Source organism: Podarcis gaigeae, assembly GCF_964106915.1.
Source record: "Podarcis gaigeae genome assembly, chromosome: 3".
In the NCBI taxonomy this organism is placed as follows: Eukaryota; Metazoa; Chordata; class Lepidosauria; order Squamata; family Lacertidae; genus Podarcis; species Podarcis gaigeae.
The window spans coordinates 16,818,000-16,840,076 of record NC_139680.1 but is presented as its reverse complement, the minus strand read 5'-3'; the positions used below and the strand labels follow the sequence as shown (position 1 = coordinate 16,840,076).

The window sequence follows — 22,077 nt, the reverse complement described above, 5'->3', positions numbered from 1 at the left end:
GCAGCTGGTGCTAAATAATTTGTAAATGATAAATGATAAAACAAAATGTTGCAGTGTGCCCCTTGTGTATATGTATTTCCTGAACCTGTCGCTGGGAAGTGGAAGAGAGCAACGAGAGAATACAAAACAGCCTTCTACATGAGGTTTGGAAATGTATAGGTGTTGTTTTTTTAAAAAAAAATTGAGTTTTTCAGATTTTAAAAATTTACAAACAATTATCAGCCAACCAACATAGAAAAAGAATTCCGAAAAATCTCCTGAACTTCCTTCCTCCCCTTTGTGGGTCCTTATATTAACCTTTTCCTCCTGCATCTTGTCTATTAATACAAATCTGTTGTTGTTGTTGATGATGATGATGATGATGATGATGTTTAGTCATTTAGTGGTATCCGACTCTTTGTAACGCCACAGACCAGAGCATGCCAGGCACTTCTGTCTTCCACTGCCTCCTGCAGTTTGGACAAACTCATGATGGTATCTTTGAGAACACTGTCCAACCATCTCATCCGCTGTCGTCCCCTTCTCTTTATGTCCTCAATCTTTCCCAACATCAGGGTCTTTTCCATTGAGACTTCTCTTCTCATGAGGTGGCCAAAGTATTGGAGCCTCAGCTTCACGATCTGTCCTTCCAGTGAGCACTCAGGGCTGATTTCCTTCAGAATGGATAGGTTTGTTCTACTTGCAGTCCATGGGACTCTTAAGAGTCTCCTCCAGCACCATAATTCAAAAGCATCAATTCTTCGGCGATCGGTCTTCTTTATGGTCCTCCAAATCTATTAAATCTCCATTATACCCCAAATTTAACATTAAACTACAAGTGTTATTCCTATCCTCCTAATATTTTTAATTGTTTACAATGGTTTTTAAGGTAAATTATATATTTTCCCCCATTCCTTATTAAAATTTTGGTCTTCCTGATTCTTCTGGTCATTTTTACCAATTCAGCATAGTCCATCAACGTTTTCTGCCATTCTTCTCTGGTAGGGACTCTCTCTTCTTTCCATCTCTAGGCTAGTAAGGTGTGTTTTTTTCAGCCTGCACTGATTGTACCCCATCATAGACCATTACTGGGATGTTGATGCCAGGGATTGTGTTCTCTTGCTACAGTTACAGAGTGGGAGTGGGCTTTGGGGGGATAGGCAGACTACCATGGGCTCACTTTGGTACATTTTCCATTTGCCAAATCTGAGTATTTGGACTAAATAGGCTGGAATTGCTAATATCTCAGCTGAGCCGGGCCATTTGTTGTCTTGATTATTTTTGTGCTGCTTTTCTGAACATTTGAACTTTGCCTGATTTCCAGGATAACGAGAAGTTTTATAATGACGCTGCTCAACGCAAGTTGAAGTATGAGGTAAGTTATAGCTTGTCATCTTGAAGAAGTGCTCATCTTAAATTATGGCATGCTCTGTAATTAAATCTCTTTAACATTTTGCAGCATAATTATAATTCTGTATTCCTGCAAGATTAATAGCCAATGGAATAAGGCTTAAAATTAAAGCTTCTGCTATGGTAAAACTTTGGTTGGTCTTAGTTTGTTATCATTATATATATATTTTTGACACTGCAACAGTTTCAGCGATCTATAATTTAGAAACAATGTTTATATATTTAGGTGTAAGTAATTGGTTGAATACCCTGATATACTGCAACTTAGATTCAATCAATCAGTCAGTCAGCTGCTCTGAATTCCAACCTATGTCAATGGTATGAGAGGGCACGGTCTTCTAGTCAGTTGTGCATGGCCCATATAGTCTGTAAAAATTAAAATTCACTTTTCCAAATGATCAGTCATAATGCAGAAATACTGCATGCAAACTGTTGCAGGTGCCCAACTTTAGTTTTCACAGTAAGTTTCTTTGCTTCTGGTAATATGCTTTCCTTCCTGTTTTCTGAGCAAAAAGACATGCTTAAATAACAGCTTTTTATCAAAGCTGATTAGGTGATTTTTATCAAAACATTTGCTTCTTTTGGGGGACTGATAATATAAATTTCAGCTTTATTTTTCAAATCGGTAGCTCTGCCATTAGGGATGTGGATCGATCCTTCAATATTTACCTAAGTGAAATGGATACTGTTCAAAATGCAAGATTATGCTAAAGGGAAATTATGGGTTGGAATCACAACTGATCCCACTGATTTAACGTAGTGTCAATGCTGTTTAATCCAGAGTTGAACAAAACAATAAAATCCTCATCTGAAAATTTACATGAGAATGCATTTTCGGTTAAACACAAAAAGTGCCTTTTTGTGCTTTTTTTGTTTTTTTGTTTTTGACATTTTAAACAGAAAATGCCCCTTTATGGCTTTCTCGCTCTACCTACTAATGACAGCCAATGTTATACAAGTGAAACTACAAGAATAGCAGACATCAGTAAGCAGGACGAAAGCATAGATGCATTCAATCCTCATTGGAGAAGAGTCTCGGAGTTCTGCATGACTCAAAAAACTACAAATAAAACAAGACAGTTAGGACAAGAATCCATCAGCTGGCTGTGCAGTAATGAATGTGACTCGAATCAACCCAAAGTCATAAATAGCAAGAGAACTTGCTCCAAATATTCTGCAGATTTTCATCTTCAGGCTCATGACAGATATCGAATGATTCATTCATCAGAAAGCAAATCTGCATGCTCTCATTTCGACATCACAGGCTTAGCTACTACTATTTGGGAACCCAGTAGTTTGGGAGCAGAATCTGATCTTGTTGTTGACTGCCGTATTCCTCCCTCAGAACTTTTAGCCTCTGCCAAACATCAGTCTGGGGCTTGCATTTTTCTCTCTCTTGAACACAGTAACCAGATCCCCCAAATTTGTGCCCAGATTCCATACCAGCAGTTAGATGAGAGAGCTACGAATGCCAGCCAGAAACCTCTCCCAGAGTCCCATGTGGGAACAAAGCAGAGTTATGGGCTAAGACATCTCTTCAGCAAATTCTCCAGTATTTACAGTGATACCAACTATCAAGTGTTTAAGCGTAGCTGGTTTTCTAAGCAGATCAAAGGTCTGGCCAGTCTGTGTGACAAAAATGAGACGTGTACACAAATGGTGTCATTTGTGAAAGACTTTCCATTTATTAAAAAAATACAGTTAAATCTTCTTTTAGGTGTGAACAAGAATGGCTTCCATGATGCAAGTATCAGTCCAGGAAGTCCTGTGCAAAAAGATGAAGATATGAAGTTCTTACACTCCGGCATTTCAATTGATATGTGTACAGCAGATCATTCTGAGAGATATACTTACTTTCCCAGAAGGGAAAAACTGGAAACTAGCCTTGTGCTTAAGCAAGATTTTGTCTGCTTTTCATATGGGCTTCTGAAATTGCAGCTGTGCTCTCAGGAGGAACTGTTGCAATATGTGACCTATATCTTGCCAGAAATTTGTGCCAAACCTGATGAGTTAAAAGGAATCTACTGGATTGCTGTAGGAAATCGTAACAGAACTGGACCAGAGCCTGCATGCTTGCTTTTACTTAGTTCAGTCCTGTATGCCATTACTACATCAGCCAATCCACTGGAGAACAGTCCGGACTCTCTGGAAATTTTTCATGTTTTCCCAATTACTACATTAAGAGAAATCCAAATTGGCTATGCTGGACAGAGCATCAGACTTTGGTGTTCTAATGAAGAAAATATAATGAAAATATTTACCTTTAACAAATATTTCACACAAAGAATATGCCATGACATACTTAGCATTGTAATATCATCATCTGAGTCTGCTTACTTAAATCACCCACTCCTGAAAGGAGATCTGTTGCACCTTTCGCTTGACTGGGCTTCAGCAATCTCCGATTTGGTTTTTGAAAATGGTTTGCGTCTCTCATGTAGTTTTGAGGCCAATTTAGCTGATCTGGTGTACATGCTCCATGGAAACATGGGAATCAACAAGCCCCCTTTAGGAGAAATTCAGATACTGCTCTATACAACAGTAAAACTAGAGGGCAAAATCCGATCACTTGTCCTTACAAATACTCATGTAGGTCTTGTAGAGGAAGATAGTATCTTCTGCCCAGTTCCTAGCCCTTTACATTCCCTGGTTGACCAATTGCAATTTGACAAAATTCAGCTGCGTCGTTTGAGTGAGCTCAAGTGTATAGTTGTCCTGGAGAAAGAAAATCTAATTGAAATTGAGCTTGTATTTTCCCATGCAGGTAAGGTTGGCTGTGATTCATCCCACAGTTTGGCTTGCATTTCTCAGAGAGAGGCATTTACCCAACTGAGAACTGTTTCACCCTTTTGTCATGCCCAACCTAGCACTCCACCATATGTCTGGAAATTGACTTTCAGTTCAAATGAAGATGCTATTAAGCTAATGCTGCATTTGACAGGACAGTAAATCTGGGTGCTTTTTAGATGTTATGTTCAAAAGAATGCAAATCAAATGTGTGTTTTCATGTAAATAATCTCTCAGATGAGACACATACTTAAGTCTTAGCAAGCAGGGCTGTGTTAGGGAAATAGTCATGCAAAATTTTCAGCTCAGAGTTGCTTTTCACTACATCCAAGATGTATCTGAAATTTAAACCACAGAGCCTAGGACATGCCAATCAGAAGGTCGGCAGTTTGAATCCCCGCGACGGGGTGAGCTCCCGTTTCTCAGTCCCTGCTCCTGCCAACCTAGCAATTCGAAAGCATGTCAAAGTGCAAGTAGATAAATAGGTACCGCTCCGGCAGGAAGGTAAACGGCGTTTCCGTGCGCTGCTCTGGTTCGCCAGAAGTGGCTTAGTTATGCTGGCCACATGACCCGGAAGCTGTACGCCGGCTCCCTCAGCCAATAAAGCGAGATGAGCGCCGCAACCCCAGAATCGGCCACGACTGGACCTAATGATCAGGGGTCCCTTTACCTTATTGGTGTTAAGCATCAGTTTTAAATATTCTTTATGGTAGGAGAGGAAGGCACTAATATCCTCTTGCCCTCTTTCAGACAAAAAATATAGGAACTGAGTTTTGGGTACTTCGTATTCATGCACTTGTATCTTCAATTCGGAACACTTTCACATTTGGGAAGGCATGACTTTACATTGGAGATACAATGACAACCATCAGTAGATGTCTGTGTGAACAGGGAAGGTTTAATACACTAGCAGTCAGAAGTCATGTAAAGATTTGCTTCTGTGCCTTAATCCAAAAATGATTTAATGGAAAGCAACAGCTTGTCTGTGGGTTTAATGCTGATGCAATGATTTCTTCCTTTTGCTCCTCTTGAATAAAACTTTTGCTGCCTTCACCTTCATTGGTACATGATCTGATTGCTAGGGTGTTTTTATTTCTTGTTTCTGTGGACTGCCTTGAAACTGTCAATACATAGCTCACTTATTAGTGTGTAAATGCTGGGATAGTGTGTTTATACTGAGACACAAAAATAAAATGAAAAACCACCCGATTCGCTTTTCAAACATTACAGTCCCCATGTGGAGATGAGTTGCCTTGACAGGGAAAGTAATATGTGAAACTACCATAAGAAACAATTATGATATCTGTCCTGAAACCAGCATTTATTTAAGTTTCAAAGAGAAAAGTGTTATGAAATTAATCTTCATGCTATGTCCTCAAATGACACCTTTATGCTCATTACTGCTAAATCTTTCAGTAGACAGAGTCATAATATCAATAATAGCCTTAAGGAAAAGTAAGCACTGAGCTGGGTTTTCTTCTTTTAAATGGCAAGTTACCATTCTAACACAGCACAAAATTCTTGAGGGAAAACTTCATTTTGCAACTTTTTGTTGTTGCATAAATATGTGGAACTATGACAAATGTGGATACCCACATACTTTGTTTCTTGTATTTTAAAAACAACTACTAGGGACGCGGGTGGCGCTGTGGGTTAAACCACAGAGCCTAGGACTTGCTGATCAGAAGGTCGGCAGTTCGAATCCCCGCAACGGGGTGAGCTCCCGTTGCTCGGTCCCTGCTCCTGCCAACCTAGCAGTTCAAAAGCACATCAAAGTGCAAGTAGATAAATAGGTACCGCTCCGGCGGAAAGGTAAACGGCGTTTCCGTGCGCTGCTCTGGTTTGCCAGAAGCAGCTTTGTCATGCTGGCCACATGACCCGGAAGCTGTATGCTGGCTCCCTTGGCCAATAAAGCGAGATGAGCGCTGCAATCCCAGAGTCGGCCACGACTGGACCTAATGGTCAGGGGTCCCTTTACCTTTACTACTACTACTACTACTGCTACTACTACTACTACTACTTCAGTTTGCAATGGAAGTGAGACTGTTCAGTGTCTTACTGGTGTATTTTCCCTTTTATATGCTATTTTCATCCAAATTAGCATACTGCTTTATAAAGATTGCAGGTGACATCTTCAAGGCATCATGCCGTAAAGAATTTGGATTAAACTTGGATGAAAGGGCATGCTTAAAGACATTGTTGGAGAGGCCCCCCCCCCCACACAATTTCCCCATGCCACAATTCGCTCCCATTCAGCAGGGTCCCCAGACCTTCAGTGGAGCATTTTGAAGTTCTTAGAGCCAGTGCCACAGGGAGGAGGGGACCGAAAAGTCAACTTGCATCAGCCCTGTTATGTACATTTTACCCTGAAACCAACATCACATCTGCACGTGTGTGGCCCAGGAGAGAAATATAGGCCAAGGACAGCTAATTTTGGATAGAGTTATCCTAGACATCTTTGTTTAAGGAAGTCCCCCCAATTCCTTGCAGTTTTGACCCAGATAAGTGTACATATTATTGCAGCCTTACTGTGTAGAATGATAATGTACTTCCTGCCCTTTATCTGAAGCTTGGCTTAACCCCCAACTTCCAAGTTTAGATCAGCCTTTTTTGTGTTGGCACCCTGTTGGTGAACACGTTCACTTGGTGCTATTTTCTTTCTCTTAGGTACTAATTTAGTCATATATGTTTTTATTTCGTCAAGTATTTGATGTTTTACATTATCTTCTTTTTTTGCGTTGCTTCTGTTTTCAATTTTAATGCAGGCTTTTATTTTATATTGGCTAGTTTTTAATTTATGTTTCTGATGTCTCTAATCTTCCTTGTAAACTTTCTGAAGTTCCAAGGCTGTATTTTTAAAACGTGTGCATGTGCAGCCTAATTAAATGGTATTCAAAAGATGTCCAAGAGGTGGTTTGGTTTCCTCCTCCAGCACCAGCCTGTCATATCAGCTCCAAAACTGAGGGAGGAGGGAGGCAATATCCCTCCCTCTTACATACATGTTCTGTGAGCTGCCCCGAGATGGTGGTATATAAATTCAAATAATAATACAGTGGTACCTAGGGTTAAGTACTTAATTCGTTCCGGAGGTCCGTACTTAACCTGAAACTGTTCTTAACCTGAAGCACCACTTTGGCTAATGGGGCCTCCCGCTGCTACCGCGCCGCCGGAGCACAATTTCTGTTCTCATCCTGAAGCAAAGTTCTTAACCTGAAGCAATATTTCTGGGTTAGCAGAGTCTGTAACCTGAAGCATATGTAACCTGAAGCATATGTAACCCGAGGTACCACTGTAATGTGGAAATGCTTTGTTCTTATGCATGCTACAGTGAAGGGGGGGAAAGTATTTGACCCCCTGCTAAATTTGCCCGTTTGCCCTCTGATGAAGAAATGACCAGTCCACAATTTTAATGGTAGGTTTATTGTAGCTGTGAGAGACAGAATAACAACAGGAAAACCTGCAGAAACCCAGAAGACAAAAGTCAGAGATTGATGTGCATTATAATGAGTGAAATAAGTATTTGATCCCCTATTAACCAGCCAGCTGTCAGGCTACCTGGTATCTTCACCGTATGTAACGAGCTGAGATTAGAAGCACCTGCTGTAAGGGAGAGGTCTTTTACCTGTAATCCCAGCTCGTTACAGTACCTGTACAAAAGACACCTGTCGACAGAAGCAATCAATCCAACAGATTCCAAAGTAGCCACCGTGACCAAGACCAGGGGATCAAATACTCCCCCCCCCCACTGTATGTATTTATGTGTATGGAACCCGCCCATAAAAGGGTGTTTATTTCCCGAGCTTTTTCCTCCCAAAATGAGGGTGTTTCTGTTCCTGAATGATAAAAACATCGATTGCTACAATGATCCATCAAGACACTTGACAATTTTGAAGTAGCCTGTGGGCAGGCAACGATTGGAAACCACTTCCTTAGTCTCTGTGCTACCTTCTTCCCTTGCATGCAGAGAAGGGGCAAAGATGGTTTGTCCTTGCCTGCAAGCCAGAGCCACAAGCCAGGTATGCAAGAAAGCACAAACCATCGTTGGTTGTTTGGATGGATTTACAAACTATTAGCCGACACAGACTGGGAATAGAGACTTCTAATCTCTGTATATGAGGGGAAGTAGGAGCTCATAAATTGGGGGCTATCTGTGACTCAAGCAGGGCTCATCATGTTTGATTTACCTGGAGAAGATTTGCCTGAATAAGTGATAGAATCCATGTTTCCCACTCATCCCAGAGTCTAGCTGGCTGATAGTTCTGCCCTCCCTGGTACACTCCTGCCTTATATGAGGCCGTTCATAGACTGGCTCACACACACATAGTTTGTTTTAAGGTGTGATTTACTGTGACTTTCCACCTTGGCCATAGTCTGCACTATTTCTCTGACCCTCTCACGGCACAGTTCTCTGCTGTTTTTTATCCCTCCCAGAACACCATTAAAGAGCGTGTGGTGCATCTCCGTCCAGTGTTGCTCTATATAGGTTTCCTCCCGCTGCTAGTTATTTATCACTGTTTCCTTAAAAACAAACAACCTTGTCAATATAATCTTGCACGGCTGCCATACGTTCTGAGTCCACGCAGCTTTGATTTATTTTTAGAGACCCATCCTCAAGACACTACTTCTACAGAACTATCTAACCAATGCTTTTGTTGTTTGCTACATTAACATTTCTGTGTGCTGTTACTTTGTCAAGCTTTGCTAAGCCTATGCTTGTAAGATTTTAAGGACTCCTCAAGAGTGAGGTCCGTTCTATACAGAGATGTTCTATAGGTGGTATCAAGTAAAACCACCGAATTTGTTGTGAGTTTGATCGCTTACATTGTCTAGGGCAGCTACCCAAGTGCTATCTGGAGATAGTGAGAACTTTCAAAACCCACATGGTTTTATGATGAGAAGCACTAAAATTTGCAGTGTCAGTAAGCATAGGCCTTGATTTCATGGCTTAAACTACATCAGTTGATAAAGCTATTGATGCCTGTATGATTTTTAAAAATAGTTTTTTATAATAATAGGAAGTCTTTTTTCATAATCTTTCACCGTATGCTGAAATATTTTAATAAATATGTTAGTAAAATCATAGAAAGACCAACTGAATGATCAATTTTAAGGAATAGCAAGTTGCCAGCTTTCTTTAAGCTTTCCTTGATGCAGCAAAGGTTACAGTACTTTCTTTCTGATCAGAAAGGCTTGTGACTACGGATTGCATTCTGAGTTTTCCTTCTGTAAATGGAGAGGATCCACTTTGTGGAAGAGGCTGCAATCCAGTGGATTCCTCGTTTCCTTTCAGGACCCTGCAACATCTCCCACATTGTTCCAGAGGTTCTCAGAACCTCTCTCAGAGATTTTCAGGAGAAAGAGGAATTGCCAGAATTTGTTTCCCCACCTCCTTCCAACAGACAGGCTTTTAGATGTGTTTCTTACGTGATCATAAAAGTGGTTATAAAGTTTTATTATCTGTTTTTCATTGTGCTTAAGGTTGCAAAAAGAGTAAGCAACACTTGCAGAGATTATTTCCATTTTCCTCTCTGCCCCTGAAAGAACATTCGCAAGAGGATTACCACTTGCTTCTCATAAACCCTCCATTTAATAATAATAACAATCTTACTTTATTTTACTTTTCTGTCAGAAAACGTATTTCTGGCCTTACAGACTGTTGTTCATGAAGTGATGCAGGTTTTAATTTGTTCTTCCTGTTTGATATTCATTTGATAGCGAATGATCTGTCGCTCTGTTAAAGCAAACCCAGATGACCTAAAGAATCCAGTTAAAATTAGTATTCCACGCTATGTCCTTTGTGGACAAGGGATGGATGAGCACTGTGAATATGAAATAAAGGTAAGAAGTTTAACTTCTTTTTAAAATGAAAGGTGTGTGTGTTAGAGTGGGAGGAGTGAGAACTAAGGGATTCACGAAGAATCTAAGCTGGATGAATTTATTATAGGAAGCTTAAAACCACGGGCACTCTCTATGGATTTTACTATTATAAAATCAGCTCTGCGTTCTGTTGTCAGTTTGCCCACTGAGTCAATTGTGCGGATGTGGCTCTCGTGCAAATCCTGTATCAATGAGTGCATTTATTCCCCATGTACAAGATGAGCCAGTCCCGATAATAATAGTTTGGTGGGAGAAAATTGTCCATTGCAGGGAGCCATAGTATCTGTGTTTCTATATATGCTTCATTCATCTTAATTTTGCTATTTTCTTTTTCACCGCTGCATAACAGATATCAGTCCTCGATGAGACGTGGACAGTATTCAGGCGGTACAGTCGGTTTAGGGAAATGCATCAAACATTAAAATTAAAATACCCAGAGGTAAGTTTCTAATTAATTTATATCTACATTTGTATTCATCTTGCCTTTTCTGCTCCAGGAACACACAATTTATTGTATTTCCACTAAAAATGATCCTTTCAGGATCTCTGCTACCATGATTCAGTCTTTTACTTACGTGTTGTTCCTTTTCCTTCTTTTGTCAGAGAAAGCACTGGAAGGATTTTTGTGCTATCATTTACAAGGCTGTGTGTGTGTGTGTTTCACTATGAAGCCCACCAAAATTACAGAAGGATTTTGTTGTTTCTTATAATATCACTGAAACAAAAGTTCAAAATAGATATTTGGGGTGTTGGTTCCTTCCGAAATTTTTGAGTGTAGAGGAATTCATGGACATACTGAATCTTTCTCTGCATTACCTTTTAACCGTTTTTCTTGTATTTTCCCAGCATTCTGTTGTAGTTTTTAATTGTGAAAAATTCTATGTAATTTTCTGGAAACATGCATTAAATATATAAATACGATGATTTGCAACATAAAAAGGATTTGGAAACATCCTCGGTTAAAAAGAAAAACCAAGCAGTGGGTCATAAAGTGCCTGTAATCCTCTTTATTCCACAGCTTCTCTTGGTTTCCTAGTAGCTGAGGGAAAACTTGGGGAGATCAGTGCAGGTCATACAGTATGATAGTAGCTTTCCCCAGTCAGTGTGAGAATCTTAAAGGGGAAAGGATGGCTGCCTCCAGATGATCATTGTAGAGCTCAAGAGTGAAAAAGGGCACAATGATGCAGTTATGTCCTCTTTTTCAGGACAGGTGTTTTATCCATTAAGAACAATAGTTGCTTGGAGGTAATCTTTCTTTGGACATTTTATTCATAGCTCTAGTGAAGTGAACTTCAGAGTATTAGAGGATTACTGCATGATGCAGTATTCAACTGTCTGCCTCTTCTAGTATTGTTTTATAAATCAGTTGTGCACATTCACCACGGAAGTTCACAAATGTCTTCTGCTCTGGATGATCTAAAGTTATAACAGAAAGCACATTCTCTCTTCACTACAAAATGACACACACACCCCGCCAACAGTGTTTTAATACTGTAATTGACTGAGGTGTCTTTTTGAGTATTTTTAGTTAAATTAGTTAACAGAAGCAGATCTTAAAGGGAAATGTGCTAATTTAACAGTACAGTGGTACCTCGGTTGTCAAACGTAATCCTTTCTGGAAGACTGTTCGACTTCCAAAATGTCCAAGGCGTAAAGGGCAAAGTCAATGGAAATAAAAGAAAAACACGCAGTGGAAGCTGTTTGACTTCCGAGGTATGTTCAAAAATGGAAGCAATTACTTCCAGGTTTTCGGCATTCGAAAACCGAAACGTTCAGCTTCTGAGATGCTTAATACCGAAGTACAGTTCCACTGTACTTAAATTCAGTTTCTATATATGCTTCGTTGTAGAAGCTCCTGGTTTTCTGTTGTTGTGTTCCTGGGCACTGACAATTTTCTGAATCCCTGGTTTATGGTATAGAAGTACCTGGTAGTTTAAAAATGCATACAATAAGCTTGCAACGTATGAGCATCTAACTTGTGTGCATTCAGCTTTACATGCTTGGCAAAAAAAGAAAAAAGAAATGGAAAAGTGGGGAAGGCGTCCAGGAAAAAAGACTTTGGCAATCCCACCTGTCACTGAACCCAGTGTGCTTTGACTATATGAATTTTGACTTTAGGCACGTTCCCCAGTTCGTAGCCCCAACGTAAGTTGCAGGCTTATTGTATTTGCATATATTTGTAAATGAATATAATGCAATTTAGATGTCTCTGTGAAATAGTATGCTTCTGTATGTGCACTTACTTTTTGATCCAACCCCATGATTACAGAGGTTTTGAGTGAGCTTTAAAATAGCACTCTTGCTATTTAAGTAGAAGAATGGTTAAAGTTCCATAAATTCAAATATCTAATGTCAAAAGGGGGGGGGGGCAGAATCCCAAATCCTGTGCACTCATTATTTTAGCAGGGCTCTTTTTCACAATCTTCTAACTCCAGATTTATATTTATTGTACATAAAGAAATGCATGCTTGCTTAATTTATGCAATGTCCTGTAGAGGTGAACTTTATAGCTCATTAGCTGTTCAGTTCTGGGCTACTGCCTCTGTATTCTTAATCTGAAGATGCATTTCATGTTTCCGCCACCACATTTCCAAAAGAAGTGTATTGAAATATTGATTTATCATGGGAGGTAAAATTCCAACAGTTTATTAAAAGAGAAATGCTGTCATCTTACAGTTTTTAAATTTTGCAGCATGTTATTTTGTCGAGTCAGATAAACAAGTTGTTGTTGATGACCACATGAATGCATCCAGTCAAAATGTTGGACGTACTCACTTCCAGACTGATATGTTGGTGGTGTCAAATACTAAACATTGGGTATTAATTATGCATTTGGTATTAAATCATGCCTAAATGTCTGCTGGCATTTAGAGACTCATTATTTCCTGACCTTGTAGCATGTTAGATTAAAATGGCACTTCACAACACGGTCCTAATGCTATAAAGAAGCAATGTGCATGTTGACTGCATAGAATCAACACTTGAGGCAAAGTGGACTGCAAAAAGAAATGGATAAAATGGAGGACGGGGGGGGGGGCGGGATTAAGCTTTTTGTTGACCCTAAGGATACACACTGAGTCATTCTGTTGTGGTTTGTTATTTATATTTCCATACAGTAGCAAAGAGCTTATAAATATAATTCAGTTTATGAATTCCACCAATTAATAGCTGAATATGCTCGGTTATTTTATTCTATTTATTTACAGGGCTGTACATAGTGTATATTCACCAAGCCTCCTCCTCTTCCTTAAGAGACCCTCACTGGATCTAGAAAATCGAAGCCATTACTGATTGGTCACCAACTTCCTCCTTCTGGGGCAAGGTCCTTGAATGGGTGGTCGCAGACCAGAAATCCAGGCTGAAACAAATTTTCTAGATCCATTTCAAGCTGGGTTCAGGTCCGGCTTGGGTATGGAAACTGCCTTAGTTGCTCTGTAAGAAGTTCTCTGTCAGGAGAGAATCTGGAGAAGCATGTCCCTTTTAGCCCTGATCTCTCAGTGGCTTTCAATACCAGGACTGTGGCTTTTTTCTGGAGAGTCAGGTGGGTGGCAGAGTCAGCCCAGCCATTGGGTAGGGTGAAGCCACCGTCTTGGGGCAGAGAAGTGGTACCAATTTCCAGCAAGATCTCGGCAAGATCTTGCGAGATCCTGCAGAGCATGAGAGATCTTGCCTGAAATCAGCACCAGTACCCATGCAGCGAGGCAGGAAATCACTTTCCATTTCTCCACAAGTGGCAAAACAGGATGGGAGCCCCTGGGGGGTGGCATCACTCAGTCGTGTTTCCAGGTCTCCTTGGATATTGTTTTCATGAGGTGGTGCTTGGGGACTGATGTTTGGCCCCATGGAGCCTTCAGTTCAATTTTATCTCTCATGCTGCTTGACATCTATGTCAGAGAAGTGACTAATAAATTTAAATAGTAACAATAATAACAATAAAATTCCAGCTGGTACAGATTTATTTCTTGCCTTTGCTGCTTGTCTCTCAGTTCCTGATGTTGAAGATCTCCTTCTTGACAATATTTCCCTGGTTTTGGGGTGTATTGCTGTTGTTGGTGATTTGAGCTCTAAAAAGTGCAAAGAGATACTCAGTGCAGAAGACCTTAGGCTTATCTGAAATTGGCTTGTTATATTTTTGATTAATCAGCTCTTTGTGCAATTTGTATAAACACAGTATAGATTTTCTAAACTTAAATACCATTGAAAATGCTTTGGAGTAAAGCAGAAATTGCACTCCCCTCCCTTTTCCCTTTCTGAAGATCTGCTACTACTCGCACCAGATTTAACTTAAAGGGAGGTTGTTTGTTTGTCTGCAGGTATATTTCTATGTGACAGCTGTTCTTTTAGACCCTGGGGCCTGCTATTAATTCTGAGAAGTCAGAAACACATCCATCTCATCAACCCTAAGAATTATTGCTATCCTTTGATGAGTTTTCATTATTAGCATTTCTCAGAGGCAATGGTGGCTGAAATTTACAGCACTGTTTGGTCTCATAAGACAAGAAGGTTTCATAAATGCTGCCAGATGTTACCCAGCTGAGCTTCTGTGCAGTGAGAAAATCGTCTTTAGAGGGGACTGTAAAATCATCTTTGGAGGGGCCTGCTAATGTGGTTATGGAGATTTTTGTTTCACAAAGAAGCCAGAGTGCGAGACCCTGTCAATTTCAGGACTGTGACTGGAATACATAATGATCACACCAGTCAGAACCTAGTCAATACATTCTTATCAATTTAGTGGGGGAAGCCGACTAAAAAGGAAAGGATTGTGCGAGCATAGCCTTACAATAATTTATAATTCTTGCCTGTTCTCATTTGATAATCACATTTATAAAATCATAGAATACCGTAGAGTTGGAAGGGAACACGATGATCATTTAGTCCAACCCCCCTGAATATTTTGCCCAATGTGGGGCTCAAACCCACAACTCTGAGATTAAGAGTCTCATGCTTTACTAACTGAGCCGCAAGCAAATGTTTTAAGGTATGAGGAGTGCCAGTATTGTTGTTGTTTAGTCGTTTAGTCGTGTCCGACTCTTCGTGACCCCATGGACCAGAGCACGCCAGGCACTCCTGTCTTCCACTGCCTCCCGCAGTTTGGTCAAACTCACGCTGGTAGCTTCGAGAACACTGTCCAACCATCTCGTCCTCTATCGTCCCCTATTGGTCCCTGCTTAAAATTGTTTTGCTTTTAAAACACTCCTTGGAGCATTAAAGGGGGGGCAGGAATGCTACTACAACTGTGTTCAAGGTGTTAGGTCACAAAAGAACTATTCCAGGGTTTATGAAGATTATTTATTTTCTTACTTACTTCTGCATTTGTTTGCATCTTTATTGGTATTTAAAAACCAATAGCGTAAAATAATTGTAGCATTTCCATTGTAAATGGAAAATATAACCTGTGCTGTTGCATGTAAATGCTCAACTGTCCTCTTTAGTTGGCACCCCTGAAAACTGTTTGTGTAGTGCAGTTGATTAGTGCAATTTGGGAAGGTTTCAGCCCCCCCCCCCCGAAAAAAAATTCTCTTATTATTTTGCTCAGATAAATAGTACAATCCAGATAAAATTAAGCATTCCCTTGCTGCAGGGATGGGAGGAATTTGACCCAGATTAGAGCATGGCAGGAGGGAGGTATACCTCCTAAACTCCAGAGAAGCTATTTGCTGATTTGCTGTTCCAGTTCTGATTGGAGTGCCGCAACAGCTTTTGCAAAAAAGAAAAAACGACAGTATTATTTGTTTTGTTTGTTTGTTTGTTTGTTTATTGAATTTATATACCGCCCTATACCCGAAGGTCTCAGGCCGGTTCACAGAACAAAATCAGAATATAAAACCATAATATATATAATCAAAATAAAAACAACTTCAAAAAACCGCCACATTTTAAAAGGGCATCGGATGTCAGTCAAATTGATTAGAAGAGGCACATAAACAAATAATAATATTGCACTTGAAGTAAAACAAAAAACAAAAAACCCAGCAGGAAGTTGAGCAGTAGCCTGTTGTACACATGCTTTTAAAAAAAGTGTATGTGTAATGTACTGTATTCTCTGGCCCTCAGCTGGAAGTTACGTTGAAAAAACAAAACAAAACAGATGATCATCATTATAGATATATTAGATATATATTCAGATTGTAGCAGTTACCATATTTTTCGCTCTATAAGACGCACTTTCCCCTGCTAAAAAGTAAGGGGAAATGTGTGTGTGTCTTATAGAGCGAATGCAGGCGGGAGGCTCTGTCAGCGCTCCCTTTAAAGTGCCGCGTGGAGCACATGTGCGGCTCTTGGAGGCTTTTCCTGAGGAGGGAGAAGGGCTGCCCTTCTCCCTCCTCTGGGAAAATCCCCCAAGAGCCACACACACACTCCATGCACTCTTTAAAGGGAGTGCAGCTCTTGGGGGAGCCTTAGCTGCACGCAGCCTCTCCCAGGCAGGGGATGAAGGCTCCCCTTGCCCGGGAGAGGCTGCACGCAGCTAAAGAAGCCAGGGAAGCGAGCAGGATCCTGCTGGCTGTTCCAGCTTCTGGCTTAGCCACACAAAGCCTCCGCTCCCCTGCCTTCATCCCGCTCCCCTGCGGAGGCTTTGTGCGGCTATCCCTGGCTTTTGCGGGAGGTAGGGGAAGGGACAGAGCGCGTGGCTCTGTCCCTTCCCCCACCTCCCAGAAAAGCCCCCAGGAGCGTGCGGCTCTTGCGGGAGGAATGCCAGTGGGCTTGCTTTCGCTGAAGCCAGCAGGGCAAGAGGGATCGGTGCGCACCAATCCCGCTTGCTCTCCTGGCTTCAGGGATAGCCCTGCAAAGCCTCCTGAGCGAAGATGGAGGAGTGCTCCCTCTTAGCTCAGGATGCTTTGCGTTCCTTTCTTATTTCTTGTTTTCGTCCCCTAAAAACTAGGTGCGTCCAATTGTCTGGTGCGTCTACTAGAGCGAAAAATACGGTATTCATTACTATGCTGGATGAGTATTTGGAAAGAGAAATTTATCATTATCTAGGAAAGATTCTAAAAAAAATGGCCACATATAGAAAAGCTATGTTCAGTTCTAGAGAACAGAGGAACCAGATGTTGGGAAGATTCAAAGTAGAACACAGTACATAGCTGAGCTATGGAATCTTGTTGCCACAAGATGTGTTGATGGCCACCAACGTGGACAGCTTTTAAAAGATTAAAAGGAAAGGCCGCCAATGGCTACAAGTCATGGTGGCCAGATTACCTTCAACATTGAAAGCAGTGTACCTAAATACCTTTTGCTGGAGTTCATGAGTAGGAGAGGGCATTTGTGCCCATGTTCTGCTTCTGGACTTCCCTATAGGTATCTGGTTGGCAACTGTGAGAACAATATGCTGGACTATCCCTGGCTTGCACTCTTTGGATCCATGGGACTCTTTCATAACTGGTGTGACTGTATGACTTGAGGGAATAAACTTGGTTCTATGGTAAATTTATTTCTGTAAATAGCCCATGGCTTTACTAGTCCTGATTTTTTTTGTAAGCAATTTAAAATCCAGTTAAGGCTCCATAGTGTTTATAGCACTATAAAAGGTTTGCATGAACTTCTAAATTGCACTCCACTCACTTTTTATTAGAATTCTGCGTATGAACACTACCCTAGACTACTTATAATGAACACAGTGGTGAAGTCGTTTATCAAATGATGTTACCTATCATCCATGATACTACCAGTGTTTACTACTATATCCAGCTAGGCCCCCCAAAAATTGCTTTTGGGAATGAAAGATGTCCCTAATCTGGATAATTTTTTTCTGCAGAATTTAATTTGTTTCCTTAATAACATCGGGCAGACCGATGTTAAAATAATAATGCAATAAACCATGGTGTCTAGATCTCCTCTACAAGTCTATGTGGAAGTGGGTGGGATTCTGCTCAGTGTTTTCTGGCTACGGAAATCAAGCCATGCTGTCATTTTTAGTTTAATTAATGTCTACTTAGCCTATGATGAAAATATTGTACCATAATTTATAGACCAGGTATTAAGCGTGATGCCATCAGGAAATGGAATTTAACAGAACAATTCCCAATATAAAAAAGAGAGCACCCCTACTTTTTGGGGTTGGCAAGGAGAAAGAGATCAGTTTCCATTTGGTAGATCATAGCCAGTTATGCACTTCCGTAAATTGCAGATGTGACAATAGGAAGCCCTGCATCCCGTTATTGTGACTGGCCAAGACAGTACAAGCAGTTCAGGGACCTAGGCCATAAGATTTGGTGTTCTTCAAACAAAACCAAGGACGGCAAACAGACGAAAGAAACCCTTTATTTGATTGAACTGTTGTGTTTCAGAAATATGACCTGACCTGAAATAGGTGATACTCTTCTCCCTTGTAAAAAGTTTGAAAAAGGTTTTACTTTGCCTTAATTGGCTTTTTTAATCAAATGTTTGTTCAAATTATATTTCCCCTTCTGACCTGTTTTAGAGCTGCTTGCTGTACGAAGCTATAAGCTATAAGTAAGGCAGTTTTGCCTTTCTTACCGTGCCTCTTGAAAGCGCCGTAGAAATGTAGGCAAAAGCTGTTTTATCCTCAAATAAGTTACTGGAGAAATCTTCCAAGGCAAGAAAGATAAGAGTTGTCAAATTTCCAAATATATAGTGCTACTTCCAACTTAAGAACTTTTTTTTTTGTCCAGTTCCTTTACTCGAGGAGTTTCAGGACTTCTCTAGAAGATAAGGCTTGAGTTACTTGTTTAAACTTCAAAAACTTTAAACTAGGACACTTTTCCCCCTTTTCATTATAAGCTCAAAAGTAAGTGAAGCAGCCGCTGACTATCTACAGAAAGAGACCACTTCTGATTTTTCTCGAATCAGACATAGAAAACCAGGACAAAGGATCAGAAGTCAGACATAGCCCTTGAAAAACTGAGAAAATCTAGGCCTGAAAATGTTAAATACCTTAATGCTTAAAGTGACATTATTTTAATATTTCTCTCTATAGATTTGAAAGGCCAATGCACAAAAATCAAGTCATAATGAAACATTAAAAATTATTTCTGCTCATACTCCAAACTTAAAACCATGGAGAGACCTGGTCTGAACAAAGACATTGGATTCTTATCTCATTATACATGACAAAGCCATTTTTCACCTTCTCACCTCTTGCTTTTTCCTGTAAGACCTATTGCAGTCCTTAAGAGTCGTCAACAGGCTCATCACAGCTATCTGCCAATCACCCATTCCCACCACCCTTCTGAGTAATACCCCTCCCCACCTTCTCACTATATAGAAGGGTCTGGTAACTTCTGTTTCAGTGTATCTGAAGAAGTGTGCATGCACACGAAAGCTCATACCAAGAACTAACTTAGTTGGTCTTTAAGGTGCTACTAGAAGGAAATTTTTTTGTTTTGCTCATACTCTGTTTCTCTTTTCTTTAAAAGTTCCCCCTCTCACACCCCCAATCTGTATTGGGGGCACAAAAACAGACTTTCTTCTACTTTGAAAATGAAAAAAACCGGCACTGCTTTTTTATTATTTCATTTATTTATAGTTGCATTTATATCCCACCTTTCTTCCATCATAATACTGAGGTTTTATATATATATAAAATGTAATTTGGCCACACGGGAAGGAAAAACTGGATAGCTTCCTCACACATCTCAACAACTTACACCCCAAAATACAATTCACTATGGAAATAGAAGCCAACAACCAACTTCCCTTCCTTGACGTCCTAATCTACAAAAAACCTGATGGCTCCCTAGGACACACTATCTACCAGAAAAAAACACACACCAACCGCTACTTACATGCACAATCACACCACCACCCTGCACAAATAAACTCCGTAGCCAAGACTCTCATCTCCAGAACCAAACGCCTGGCTGACAAAGACCACTTGACAACTGAGTTACAGAATCTCTCAAATGTGTTAATTGCCAATGGATACCAGCAAAACAGGATTACGAAGCTAATCCAAAAGGAAACACCCCCCAAAAACCAAGACACAGAAGAAAACAATGGCATGGCCCTCCTTCCTTATATCAAGGGCACTACAGATAAAATTAGCAAAATCCTCCATAAACACAATATCAAAACAGCCTTTTGCACCAACCAAAAAATAGCCAATATCCTCAGAAACCCCAAGGATAAAATCCAGTTGGAAAACCAAGGGATCTATGAAATACCCTGCAAAGTCTGCCCAGCCACGTACATTGGACAAACAAACAGACGAATAAATGCACGTATCGCAGAACACAAGAATGCCGTCAAAAAAGAAGAAAAAACTTCCTCTCTTTTCCAACACATGAAAGAAACAGGACACGAAATTAATTTTGCAGATTCCAAATTGCTCTTTAACACGGAACATCACCACAAGAGAATAATCATGGAAGCCATCGAGATAGAGAAACACCCTCACAACATGAACAAGCGTGACGACACATCCCGCTTGCCAGACATCTGGAAATTAGCCCTCCCCACAAAAACTGACACCAGATCCAGAGGCACACAGAACGCCAACACCAATCAACCACACCAGACCCAAACCCAGACCCTCTCCACAGATGAATTACTGACACCATCCAGTAGCCAATCCATGGTGGCACCTCCGGATGCTGCACCCCCCTGCAATCCCTACACAGATCTGGCTGACACAAGCCACAAAACCACAGCTCGCCCCTATACACGAAGCCAAGCCAAAGCACAACTAAGTGCAATACAGCCATCTTCTCAGGAAAACTCTTCACAAAGTTCAAGAGGTCAAGACACAAAGACTTTAGCAACTAATCCACACCTAATGACCCACCTAAGTGGTACTCAGGATATCACTCAAGAAATCACTCAAGGTATCTCTCAAGTAATTAAGGAACAAAAGAAGAAAAGGCACACTAGCCTGGGAACTTCCTCTCTGCCCAGAACATTGGAGGCTAGACACCACACCCCCTCTACAGTATTTATAGGAACTCAAACATTGAGATCCCGCTCTGTTCCAGTAACAAGAAGCCGAAAGCACCAGCCTGAAGATGACGAGTGAGACCTCGTCGAAACGTCGCCTAGACACCCCAACTTTTACACGGGAAGACACCCGAGGACACCAAAACCTGCATATATATATATATATATATAATATATGTCTTATAATACATGTGTTCTGTGTGATGAGACATTAGCTGCTCCACATTGTGCCCCTGCCTCCTGAATACAATCTTTGGTACGTCTATCTATGCTGACTGCCAAGGCACTTCCGGTTCAAGATGCTGACTTTGAATTTTAAAGCCCTTCAAGGCATAGAATCAACACATCGTAGAAACCACCTCTGCCTATTTTGGCTGCTATCATAATTATATTCCTCAAATGGGGCCCTGCTTCATCTTTCATCAGTGCAAGGAGAAGCAAAGCCTTTATCATAATTGCCAGAGGCTGTGAACAATCTTCCTGCGGAGTTCTAAAACCGAACTTGGTAGCTGCCTCTGGAGAAAGGCTGCAAGGAACACCTATTTCAGCTAACTGCTGTGGCTCTGTGGGTGGCACGAACAAAGCCTGAGTTAGTAAAAACTGCTTTGGGGTGGGGGGGTTTTGTTGCATTCCCCCTGCTATCTTAAATACCGTTTTGCTTGCTTGCTTGCTTGCTTGCTTGCTTGCTTGCTTGCTTGCAAGCTGTTTTGAGGCTATGACAAAGTGGCTTAGAATTCTAGGCAGTTCTAAAAAATTGTCTCCAAGGAATGGAAGAAGGATTGTTAAGCATATCGGGTCGGATTCAACTAACTGGTCCCGCTAGCAGAAGCCAATGCAAGGTTTTACACAAGCGCAACAGGCCTTCTCCCCCCCATGACCCTCATTGGCTCGGGTGCGTGTGGTAGACCCCCCAAAACAGCACACAGGGGGAGGAGAAGCGAGGTCGCTCCATTGGGCTTAGGCTGATGAAACATTTGTAATGTTGAATTCCTTCTCCAGATTGCTTTTTTGCATTTTAAGGCCTTACTGCTGAATTCATTTACTTAAGTATAAGTCCCACTGACGGGTGTTGCTGTGGGTAAAACCTCAGCGCCTAGGACTTGCCGATCACATGGTCGGCGGTTTGAATGACGG

At 40.9% G+C, this 22,077-nt stretch overlaps 2 protein-coding genes across 6 annotated transcripts in view; both read left to right on the top strand.

Annotated features, from left to right (window-relative positions):
* Nucleotides 1-22,077, top strand: part of LOC310840323 (kinesin-like protein KIF16B) — a 102,006-nt gene that overhangs the window by 63,547 nt on the left and 16,382 nt on the right. For all 5 annotated transcript variants that reach the window (XM_083729955.1, XM_083729956.1, XM_083729958.1 and 2 more), the window contains 3 exons: nt 1,304-1,354; nt 9,892-10,014; nt 10,403-10,492. In XM_083729955.1, the coding sequence (XP_083586081.1) occupies nt 1,304-1,354; nt 9,892-10,014; nt 10,403-10,492 (264 nt within the window). The remainder of the gene's footprint in view (nt 1-1,303; nt 1,355-9,891; nt 10,015-10,402; nt 10,493-22,077) is intronic.
* On the top strand, nt 1,363-5,246 carry LOC310840397 (uncharacterized protein). The gene has a single exon (XM_083730305.1). It carries the CDS (start codon nt 2,293-2,295, stop codon nt 4,336-4,338), a length of 2,046 nt encoding a protein of 681 aa, XP_083586431.1. The 5' UTR covers nt 1,363-2,292; the 3' UTR covers nt 4,339-5,246.